This window comes from Sarcophilus harrisii, chromosome 3, assembly GCF_902635505.1.
Source record: "Sarcophilus harrisii chromosome 3, mSarHar1.11, whole genome shotgun sequence".
Lineage (NCBI taxonomy): Eukaryota > Metazoa > Chordata > Mammalia > Dasyuromorphia > Dasyuridae > Sarcophilus > Sarcophilus harrisii.
In genome coordinates this window covers 229,585,549-229,598,694 of record NC_045428.1, presented here as the reverse complement: position 1 = coordinate 229,598,694, position 13,146 = coordinate 229,585,549, and the positions used below count along the sequence as shown (strand labels likewise).

Here is a 13,146-nt window from a genome sequence, read left to right as displayed (position 1 = left end):
TCAATAGAAACAATCTTCACAATCCTTGGAGATTAAGTTGAGTTTGTGACTTCCTATTTTTCCATCTGACTGGTGGGAGGGAAAGTGAGCAGAGACTAAGTGATAACTTTTCAGGTACTACCCTGTGGGGAGAACAAAATGTAATACGAAGTTGTTCTCTCTAGATGAGTTGCCAAGGACATGGAGTCCAGGGACATCTAATGCCTAAACTCTTTCCTAAGGATGCTGAAAATTATAAAACTAGCAATCTATGATTATTGACCTGTGATTAAAAGGAAAGTTATTAAAGGTAGAAAAAACTGACAGAATTTTTTTTAACACTTTATATGTCATTGTAATCACTCTCATCACATGAGACACGATTTTTCCTTATGTATGTATAACTCTCAGGATGTTGTGGTTGTGCTAAAGGAAATTTGATTTCTAATTATGATATTTTGTTTCTAGAATTTCCACAAAATATGGAGGATATTGGAAGGGGCACTTTAAAAAGTTCACTCAGAAAATGTCATGCTAAGCATAAAAATATTATAGTTATTAGAATAGGACTCGGGACTTGTCACAATTTATGTGATCTGTTAGAAGGCTACTATTCAAGACTTGTTTGGATATATACAATGTCTTCATTTCTGCTAATTTACAATTTTACATTTTATCTTTCCTGAATACAGTCTGATCAGACATTAAGTACGATCTTTTTTTTCAGTGATGAAAAGCCCACTCATGTTGCTGTTGTCACGGTGACCTCAATTGTTCTGCTAGATACTATGAGTTTTTACCATTATTTGAAGGCCTACCAAAGCATTGTAATCTTCACAAAGATGATGATAAAGAATCCTTTTTAGGTTTTTGATTAGAGGTTTGCTTCTAGATGCTAATTCCAAACCCCCCCCAAAGAGTTCACAGAGAGTCATACATGACGGTAACTAAATGACTAAATAACAACAAAACTAATATTAACACTTAATTCTAAACTAATATTATGGGGTAGACAAAAATAAGTTGAAAATTAATTTACATAATAAAAAAAATTAGAATCCCAGAAGAATTAATAAGAAAAGTAAGAATATAATCAACCTAGCATTAATATATCTAAAGTTATATGATAAAGTAGTGATCATTCTTATGATTATTAAACTATGATTATTTGGAATCAATTAAAATACAAAAAAGTAGATCAGGTTCAAACAAGAAGATCTAATAATACTAACTACAAGCAAAGAACTCCATATGATCAGGTGTGAATGACTTAGCTATTCTCAGCAATAAAATGATTCAAAACAACTCTTAGGACTTATAATGAAAAAATGCTCTTCATCCCCAGAGAGAGAATCAATGAAGTCTGAATATAGACCAAAGCATACTTTTTTTGCTTTTTTGTTTTTCTTTATTTTGGTCTCTGTTTTCTTTTACAATATAAATAATACAGAAATGTGTTTTAATGACTACATATATCTAATCTATATCAAATTGCTTGCCTTCACAATAGGGGGATAGGGTAGGAATGAGAAAATTTGAAATTCACTTTTAAATTTGTGTTCAAAATTTGTTTTACATGTAATTGGAGGAAAATAAAATATCAAGAAAAAAATAAATAAAAAGAACATGTCAATCAAAGTATTTCACTACCACAACATAAGAAATAATACTCGAAAACTACCCAGAACTTCTAAACATAGAACTCTATATGTCCAATGAAAGAATACATAGATTATACCCCAATACAGAGATTACATAAAAACTTTGTTCTATCAACTCTAAAACATATAGTGCAAGTTAAATATTTCTAAAAAACAAGAAAAATTCTTCAAGGAAACAGGATAAAGATTTCATATATAAAATAAAGGGGAAAAGGCAATATGAGACTATTCTTCACCCTCCCAAAACCACAGAAGAGAATGGAAAATATTTTCCAAAAATAAATAAATAAATAAATAATGTAGTTTAAATTTTGTATCTTGAAATGAAATCCTGAATATAAATATAGATATGACAGGTGATAAGAATATAAATAAAATGTATATTTTTAAAGGTTCAATTAAAGCATTTCAATTACCGAGGAAGCTATTTCATGAATAGAATCAATGTAACAATGATAAGAGAAAATGTAGATAGAGAAATTAAAAATCATTACATCGCATGCTCCAACTAAAAATCTGATAGAGTGGGTAGATGGCACAGTGAACAAAGTGATAATCCTGGAGTCAAGGCCATCTGAGTTCTAAGCTAGTTTTAAACTAGCCTTACTAGTTCTGTGATTCTGGGCAAATCACTTAACCCTCCGTGCTCCAGTTTCCTTGTCTGTAAAATGAATTGTAGAAGGAAAGGTAAATTGCTCCAATATTTTTTACCAAGAAAAGAGTTCAATATGATTAAAACAAGTGAACAACAATGACAAAATCTGATGTTAAAGATAAATAAGGGCTTGATGCAAATATTAGGACAGGAACAGAACCTATCCTTTCCTTTATTTAAAGAAACTTAGAGTCATTTAGATTTATCTATGCTATTGAGATGTTGGGTAATTTATTCAAAGACATACAGTCAATATGTTTCATACCATGCCTTCATTGTTCAAAGGATAGCTTTCTATCCATTATACTATACCACTTCTCATGTTACAAATATATGAACAAAAGCCATGAACCCAATAGAAGTATTTTCAAAAAACAGAAAGAAATGCATACTACAATTGACCATGTGGAAAATAAAATAATCCATATCTCTAATAAGCTAATACAAATAAATAATTCTGAGAATTACTCAAACCCTTCAAATTGAATAAAATGATAATGGATGGAAATGGTCAATGTTATACTGTTGGTAAAATTTGGGATTAATTCAATCCTTTGAAAACACAATTTACAATTTTATAAAATAATAGACTAAAAATTTCATTACTTTTGAACTCAGCATTTGCTAATGCTGAAGGACATATAGTTCAAGAGGTTGAGGAAGATTGGCCAATATTTCTACCACTATATTTTGGTAGTAAAAATTTTAAACAAAGAAGTGCTTATAATTTGTTTCATAATTGAACAAATTATTGTATATCATTAAAATGGAGTAAATTATGCTCTAAGAAAAATAGAATTAAAATATATAGATTGACCACATCAATGCAGAAGAAAATAACACTAGAGTAAATAATCCAGATAAATGTAATGATTAATTTTGATTTTAGAAGACTGATGATAAAACATATTTCCATCCATTTGAGAGAGAGCAGACAGAATTTGAATGCAGAATGTTGTTTATGCTGTAAGACATTTTTGTTGTTTCTAATTTTTTTTGCTTAATTTTTTTTACTTACAAAGATAAACTTTATAAGAAGGAATTTATTAGAAAGAGATAGTGGTAGAAACAAATCATGAAAAACCACATTAAAAAATTTCATAGACTTTTAAAAATTCTATTTTAGCTCTTTTATCTTTTATCTAATGCAAACTATTTTGTAGAGCAGAAAATTATTAAAAATGATTAGCAAGTAAAGATATGAAAAAGAAGGATGACATCTATATAGATTATCAACTACATAAAAGCAAAAATAACATTATGATATCTATTTTGGGGATTTTATTCCCAACATTTTTTGCAACAATAAAAATAAACTTGCCAGGTTAACTTGTATTGTGTTAACATTATTGCAAGCCAGAGACTCCTTTGGGGTTCTGATAAAGTCAATGGAAGAGAGGCAAGTGTAGAAGGTCAATGTGCTAGCTTCTTTTGGAATCTGGAATACTATTCACCTCAGTAAAATATCAGGGATGCCATATTATCTATGTCATATAGGTTTACAATCCTTTTGTATTTGCATAATTTGTAATTGCATAATGATTGATGTACTTGACTTGGTATAATTTTCCCAAATAAATAATGTTGTTATGGAAAAGTGATGATGGCAGGAGAAGCATGCAGCCATGAAAGAATGGCTATTGGGAATATGTTTCAGAAGACATGGTAATTACAGCCAGGATAAAAAAAATATGAAATCCATTAATGGGAAACTTGCTAATATTGACTGGACAGCTGGCATTCTAACGAGACAGAGATAGAAATCACTAAATGGGCACAGTGTGCATACAGGAACTAGTATTATTTTCAGGAATAACATGCTAAAATCTTCTCTGCTGCTAAGAACTTGGTGCCTTCCAGAAATTTAAGTTAGTTTTTTTTTCTCTAGAAATCTTTTTACAATTATTTGAAATATTACATTTCAATGCTGAGAAGTAAGACCAAGGACATTTTCTAATTTCTGCTCTCAATGCTTCTTTAAAATAATCCTAATAGTTTAGACATGAGATAAGACCAAAGAATGCACAGGCAGGCTAACAATTAAAGAAATGCAAAATAAAAGTTTGTTATGTTATATACATTATAAACAGCAGTGATAAATAGATTAAACTTTAGTTCCTACTGACAGCTTTAAAGGTTGTATGTATTTTATAAAGATTGGGAGGGAGCCCTAAGGGAAAGTTCCAAGATTAAAATTCCCATAGGAACTCTTAGTTCTGAACCACACAAGTATGTGTATTCCTTTATAGGCTATCATGGGCTCAAATGAATATCAACAAGTTTCAGTTCTATGTCCAATATCTAAGGATTTTTTCTGGATATCCTTAGAATAATGGGCTGTGGGCATAACCACAGTTCTTCTCTGGCCACAACTCTAGAAGATCCTAAACAGAGAGATGTGGCTGTATTTTCACCAGATAATTGTTCAGAATTAACTGTTTTCTCAAATCAAGCATTAACTCAGTCATTTGTTAAATGTCTGTTTTGTGCCAGGAACAGTACTGAGCACTAGGGATTCCAAGAAATACTAAAATCACTCCCAACCCTCAATGAAGGAGGTTACAAATAAAAGAAAGATATGGGGATATAAAGAGAGAAAGTGCCTGGCCAAGGGACATGACTAAGTCTTGCAGCCACATGGGAAATTATGAAATAACTGCCCTGATCCCCTCCTTAAACAAAAGTTCTGAGAAGAACTCTCTGATATTGACCTTCCAAATTCTCCAGCCAAAGAAATGGAGCAACTTAAGGGATTGGGGGCATTAAGGTGGTGTGAGCTTCAGAGCTGATTTTGGAAGATGAGTTTCTGGAAACATCAATGAAGTCCAGGTAAGCATTTAGGAAAGCTATATTAAAATATATAATTTTTTTATTATATAAAGCATTGGAATTTGCTTATAGGTGAATTTAAATATTTACATATATGTCAACTCAGTTCAACTCAGAAGTTCCTGTGCAAGAAACACTTGTCTTGGTAGTGTGATGGGTGTTAATAGTTGAATCCAGAAAGGATATCAAAATGGATAGTGGAGTTAGAATCAAATACCAGGTCTTAAAATTGAGTGCTAAAATGATTGGCAGACCAAGTGAGAAAATTTTAAAAGCTATACCTATTGGATGAGATCATTCCTGCTTTGGATACCTTGTCAAATGTCCTGCCTCTGGCCTTTGATTACTGACTCCTTCATGATACTTCCTAGAGTAAATTGTTATTTAAATATTTGATAGAATTCACTTACAAATGCATCTATTTTTGTTCTTTTAGAAGCTCATTTATGATTATTTAATTTCTCTTCTGAGATAAGTTTATATAACTTCTTTATTTCTTGTTCTGCCAATTTAAGCATTTTATATTTTATAATATTCATTGTTTTCATTTAGATGATCACTTTTATTGGGCAAAATAGTTTTTAATATTCAGTTTTCCTCCATAGTTTCTTTCTGGTTGTGACCCTAACTCCTTCTCCTTATGGAATGTCATATTCTAAGCCTTTTGATCTTTTAACATGGAAGCTGCTAAACCTTGTATCAATCCTGATAGTGATTCCACAATATTTGAATTGTTTCTTTCTGTCTACTTGCAATATTTTATCCTTAACCTAGAAGCTCTGGAAATTGGTTGTAACATTCTTGGACATTTTTATTTAAAGATCTCTTTCAGGAGGTTCTTAATGGCTTCTTTTAATTTTTATTTTATCTTCTGGTATTTTCCCTTGATATTTTCTTGAAATATGATGGTTCTTTCTTTGATCATAGTTTGAAATTAGTCCAATAATTTTTAAATCATCTCTTCTCAATCCATTTTCCAGATCAGTTATTTTTCCATGAGATATTCAACATTTTCTTTTTTTTATTTTTTGACTTTGTTTTATTGTTTTTTTTATGTCTTATGGAATCATTATCTTCTATTTGCCCAATTCAAATTTTTAAGGAATTGTTTTCTTCAGTAAACTTTTGTGCCTCCTTTTCAATTCTATTTTTTAAGAATTTCTTTTTTCTTTTTTCCCAGTAAATTTGTGTCTCTTTTACCAAGCTGTTAAATTTATTTTCATAATTCTTTTGCATCACACTCATTCTCTCCCCTCCTCATTTTTCCTCTATCACTCTATGTCTTTATATCTTCAGTTTTTGTAGGGCTTGTGATCAATTAATATATTAACTAGATAGGTAAAATGTTTCTTCTAATATTAATTAATTCAATTCAATTAGCAAAATATTTATTAAGTGCCTACCATGGGCCAGACACTGTTAAGTTCTGGGGATAAAAATTTAAAAAAGAGAACCAATCAATCCCTTCTCTCAAGAAGTTACCATCCACCAGAAGAAGACACATGAAAAGACACCATTCCATGATGGGGGTAGGTTACTTTTATTTGGAATCAAGCCCACCAGTTAAAATCACTTAGTAACTGTGTAATCCTGGGCAAGTCACTTAACTTCTTTTTGCTTTGCTTTCCTCAGCTGCCAAATGAGAATAATAAGATCTATCTCCCAAGGTTGTTCTCACATCAAATGGGATGATTATAAACTCCTAAGATAAATCCTGGCATATAACAAGCATGATATAAATGTTACTTATTGTTACTGTTACTATTATTATAATACCTAATAATCTATATATTGTATCCTCTGCTGATATACATACATATATATATATATATATATATATATATATATATATATATATATATATAGTATCCTCTGTAGCCAAGCATTAGATCCTTGAGGAGGATTATTTTTGTTTTTCTTTATATCTTTAGTGCTTGGTTGTATTCTTGATAAAAGTGATTGCCCCATAAATGAAGTTTCTTTAGCTGAGGTGTTAGTATGATTATCTTTTTTTTTTCCCTATCCAAATCCCACAATATGACAAAGAGCACAACTTTGAGTTGAAACAATGGCTTAAAGGAAACAAAATTTTACTAAAGTAAAAAAAAAAAATCTTGAGGGAACAGAAGCTGCCCCACCTTCTTACGCAATGAAGGAGGAGCAGTAGAGAACAAAAGGTCAAGGAAAGAGTCTTATTTTATCTTTACCCACCTACTCCCTGCAGTCAGAGAAGTGTGACTATACTACAAAAAGAGAAAAATAACCTATTAAGGATTTTTTTCCTTTGTGAATTTGAATGTTTATGCTATTTTGAATTCCAAATGCAGAGATTATATATTTTCCTCTTCTTAATATGCTGGGCAAGATCTGGTAAGACTCCTATTAATTATTTAACCTATACTTGTAAAAAATATTTTGATCTAGGGATAGGGTTTTCCTAATATGTATTTATCATTTGCATGAGTATTTATCATATTCACAAGTATTAAAAATGATGAACATAAGCTTAACTGATATTAAATACAATTGTTTGTAATATGAAAAATTAAAATAAAACCCACTGTTTATTTTTTAAAAGTTGATGAATCTAAACATAATACAAATGAGGGTGTTAAAATTATATTATTAGTGAAGCTAACAACAAAAAAAAATTAAAATTAATTTAAAATATTACATTTCACTATAATTGAATTTATAAATGTCTCCATTTCCATAGTAATTTAAATTATTTTGCTAATATTTAAATTAAGTAAAATATAAAACTCTGTACAGAAAACATACCTTTTTATTTGATCTAGTACTGAATATGTTTCAGTGACAGAAGACGAAACACTTATTTGATGGTAAACAAAGGTAAACATATGTCATAAATCAATAGTGTTATACAGAAACAAAGAAGTTGTATTTAAAGTACTCTTGTGACTCCCTGATGACATCTGGTATAAAACATAAAATGCTTAAATTAAAATAAGTTTTCTTAAAATTCAGAGTCTTTGTCTTATTGGAGAAGAGATTTAAAATGATACAAGGATAAATAAAAATGACTGTGCATGCCATAAATTGAGACAACTTGAGCTTGATCTTAATGTGCTTCAAATGTTGGGGATTGTAGATAAAGTATACCTTATAGTATTGGTAGTATAGTAATACAGGAATCTTTTGATAAGTACATATTTGTATGTTCTGTACATGATATGGTCTTTATATGGTCTGTGGCATCGCAAAGGAAAAAATAGGATAATTTGGTTTTCCTTCCTTATGTGTAATATAAATATCTAAGTAAAATTTTGGGATATGATTTTTATCTTTTTTCTGAAATTGTTGATATGAATCCATTTGAATCTTTTCCTACAAATTCTTCAGGACATATTTTGAGATAGATTAGGCTATTGCAACTCTTGTGTAAGACACAAATTACTCTCCTCCACTATGGAGATATTGCAGGTAGGATGTTTTTACTGCCTGCCTGGCAGGAATGTCTCAGAGCTCCTAAAATTCCTGTGATTTTGAACCAGATGGACTTCTATGGCCAAGGAGTAGATAAATTTTTGGAAGACCTGAATCATATCAAGTTTTATATTTATGATAAATAAAATGAGGAAGCAATAGAAAGTTATAACTAAATAACTCATAATTTCCCCTTGGAGAGACAAAGAACTCAATAGGAATGGTTTTACTATATATCCAAAATCAACAAGAAACATGTCATCAAACATTTATTCATCTCGCATTATACTACTGATTTAAAAAAAACATTTTCAAAATATCCTTCAGGAAAATAAACCTTAAATATAACTTACATACTCACATCTGTTACAGAGGTTAGAAATATATAAAAATTCTTTTTTTTAAACTGATCATTTTTATTATATAAAACTAAAAAGCTTTTGTACAAAAAAAAAACTCCAATGCATTCAAAATTATTTTTTATAAGCATTTTTTTTATTTAATAGCCTTTTATTTACAGGACATATGCATGGGTAACTTTACAGCATTAACAATTGCCAAACCTCTTGTTCCAATTTTTCACCTCTTACCCCCCACCCCTCCCTAGATGGCAGGATGACCAGTAGATGTTAAATATATTAAAATACAAATTAGATACACAATAAGTATACATGCCCAAAACGTTATTTTGCTGTACAAAAAGAATCAGACTCTGAAATATTGTACAATTAGCTTGTGAAGGAAATCAAAAATGCAGGTGTGCATAAATATAGGGATTGGGAATTCAATGTAATGGTTTTAGTCATCTCCCAGAGTTCTTTTTCTGGGCATAGCTAGTTCAGTTCATTACTGCTCCATTAGAAATGATTTGGTTGATCTCGTTGCTGAGGATGGCCTGGTCCATCAGAACTGGTCATCATATAGGATTGTTGTTGAAGTATATAATGATCTCCTGGTCCTGCTCATTTCACTCAGCATCAGTTCGTGTAAGTCTCTCCAGGCCTTTCTGAAATTATCCTGTTGGTCATTTCTTACAGAACAGTAATATTCCATAATATTCATATACCACAATTTATTCAGCCATTCTCTAACTGATGGACATCCATTCAGTTTCCAGTTTTTAGCCACTACAAAAAGGGCTGCCACAAACATTCGTGCACATACAGGTCCCTTTCCCTTCTTTATAATCTCTTTGGGATATAAGCCCAGTAGTAACACTGCTGGATCAAAGGGTATGCACAGTTTGATAACTTTTTGAGCATAGTTCCAAACTATTCTCCAAAATGGTTGGATTTGTTCACAACTCCACCAACAATGCATCAATGTCCCAGTTTTCCGCATCCCTCCAACAATCATCATTATTTTTCCTGTCATCTTAGCCAATCTGACAGGTGTGTAGTGGTATCTTAGAGTTGTCTTAATTTGCATTTCTCTGATTAATAATGACTTGGAGCATCTTTTCATATGACTAGAAATAGTTTCAATTTCTTCATCTGAGATATATAAAAATTCTTAACAGAACTTTAAAAGACCCTCTACTTTAAACATGTTGATGAGGCAGGTATCAGAGAAGTGGTTTAAAAAAATTTCTATGTTTCAATAAGAAGAAAGACCAGAGATTTATAGATTTCACAGAAGTTTGATTCCTATTTATATAATGAATGCTAAGGTGACTGATTAAAGTGTGACACATCAGTAGTCAGGAGATTCTGATCTACTAAAATTTAACCAATCATACTTTTGTGATGTTACTTGGTATTGACCAAGTCCAATGTCTCCCAAATATTAAAAATAAAACCCAGTGCTAATTATAGAGGGGTAAAATTTCTGTTCAATCTATAAACCTTTGGCCTTTCTTATTTCTGTTTCCAGAATTATATTTAAGTCACTGAAGAATAAAGTATATGTTTAATTTGGAGGGTTCTTCCTAAATTTTCTTCGCCTTTTTATTATTTGCAGTAGATGGTTGTACAAACACAAAATACTTTTTTAGAAATTAAATTGATGATATTTTAACACACAAGAAACTACTGATTGCTGATATGGGATTCATTCGTGAATCAGACATCTATATACAATCAGGCCACTGTCTTATTGTAGCAGAGATTAAGAAGATACAAGGAAGAATAAAATAACTATGCATGCATAAAGTAAGGCAACTTGAATTTGACCTTTTAAAACAAGTATGAATAACAAAGAGAAGCAACATTTTGTAGCAGATAAACTATTAAGACTGGAGTCCAGACGAGTATGTTTTAAATATATTGACTTTTTCTCAATCCTCATTCTCATTCATCTTTTTGCAGCATTTGACAGTATTGATCAGTCTCTCCTCCTTGATATTCTCTTTTTGACACGTTACTCTTTTCTGATTCTCCTCTTATCTAGCTCGTCTTTCTCTAGCTCTTTTGCTGAATGAACTTCTAGATCATGACTTCAAACCATACATGTCCTTCAGGACTCTGTCTTCAGCGTTCTTCTCTCTATATATTACTTCGCTTGGTTATCTCATAAGGTCTCATGGATTTAAATGCCATCTCTATGCTGATGATATTGTTGCACACTCTGCAGAACTCTAACCACACAACTCCAATTGCCTTTAGATATGTTAAATTATATATCCAATAGATATCTTAAATTCAATATGTCCAAAATGAAATTCATATCATTTGCACTATCTGCCAGCCCTCCCAAATATCTATTACTATAAGACTTGTAACTGAAGAGTCATCCTGGACTCTTCACTACCACTTGGTGCTGTTGTCAAGGCCTCTTTGAAACATCTCTGAAATATGTTCCCTTTTCTCCTATGGCATTGCCACCACTCTAGTACAGAGTTTCATCACCTCACTTTTGAATTACTGAAATAGCCAGTGGGTAGATATGCCCATCTTGAGTCTCTCCCTTCTATAAATTATCCTCTATTGAGTCATTAAAGTGAGTTTTGTAAAAACTGTTGTTCTTTTTTACATTTCCAGTATTTTTATACTTTACTCTCAACCTCTACTACAATCTCAACAACTACTCAATCTCTACTACAAGCCAGTGATTTTTTTCTAACTATTCTTTAAACAAGACATTCCATCTCTCAAATTTGAGCATTTGCTTGGCTATTCTCCTTCCTATGCTTCTGATTTCTTTGCCTTTATTTATGTCACAACTAAAATCCTACATTTTATATATAATCTCTTTATTTCCTATTTATCCTACATATATGTATATATATATATATATATATATGCACACAAAGCTATATATGTGTTTGCTATACATAATATAGAAATAGAAAAAAGAAGGAGGCACAAAAAATCTGGGTAGTTTTAAAAACAATGCATAATATTTGCTATACAGGTTTTTTTTTTAAAGTTAACAGTTTCAAATGGAAATTTGTTTCATATTGAATTCTCCTTTTTATGTTCTCCTGGAACATGGAATTTTTTTTTCTTTTATTGTTTTGTATTTAGGTTCAAAATGAATAAAAAATTTTAAAACCAAGATAATAAAGAAGGCTTATGTTTGCCCTTCTTGTATTTATAGCCATATCAAGGACATTGGTGAAAGAACTTGTTATTTTAATATAATGTAAACCCTCAATACTCCCTTGGTCATCTACTATCTACTAGTCTATGACATCAGAAGATGAGAACAGGATGTTTTATTTTTGACAACTAAGCTTTTTTGCTTTGGTTTGCCTAAGTCTCTGGACATCTCTGCCTCTTTTGTTCATATTTCTTCTTGATCTCAAAAGAACACACATTATAAGAAGGACATGTTCTAAGGCCCTTATGAGTTTAAAAAACTATCAGGCCCCATCTATGTTTCCATTAGTGTTTGAAACTAAATGGTCATAATATCTGAAAGTGTCCATGGAATATTAATGGTGGATAGGAGGGGAAGATTTCATATTGGAGACAGAGGTCACCAGAAATAGAACTGATTTAGTTGTCATTTCCTCCAGTAGCAAAGTACCAATATCTGACAGTTGCAATATGAAATCTTTCACAGTTGATGATCATTACGACATTGCAAATGATCTTCCAATTCTTCACTTTTCCTTGGTTCATATAGGTGTTGCTATATTTTTTTTTCTGAATCTCCTTCCTCTCCCTCCATAATTTCTTATATCACCATAGTACTTCACAAAATATGCCACACTTTGTTCAACCATTCTCAAATCAATGAGCATCCATTCTAACACTTTGCTATCACAAAAGACTTTCTATAAATATTTTTGTATGTATTTTCATTTTCTTTTCATTTTTCTTTGAGCTCTTTGAGATATAGACCTAGTTATGATATTGTTAAGGAAAAGAATATATAACTTTATATTTCTCTGGATATAGTTCTAAGTTGTTCTCCAATGGTGGGACCAGTTCATTATTCTACCAATAGTTCATTAATGTATTGATTTTTTCTGCTCATGCCTTTTAGAACTTATCATTTTTGATAAACATGAAGTGGTAACTTAGAATTATTTTAGCATGCATTTCTCTAATCAATTATGATAACTTTACATTTTTATTCTGAAAACTGCCTGTTCATATCTTTGTGATACCCTCTGAACCACAGAACGCC

The 13,146-nt window shown here is 31.0% G+C and overlaps 1 protein-coding gene across 2 annotated transcripts in view; it reads left to right on the top strand.

The window, feature by feature from the left end:
- The first annotated feature begins 7,280 nt into the window (after positions 1–7,280).
- The window catches only part of LOC100925437 (lipase member I), a 54,401-nt gene continuing 48,535 nt past the window's right edge, over positions 7,281–13,146 (top strand). For both annotated transcript variants that reach the window (XM_031959160.1, XM_031959158.1), the window contains exon 1: positions 7,281–7,494. In XM_031959160.1, coding sequence (XP_031815020.1) covers positions 7,446–7,494 — 49 coding nt within the window. In that variant the 5' untranslated portion in view covers positions 7,281–7,445. The remainder of the gene's footprint in view (positions 7,495–13,146) is intronic.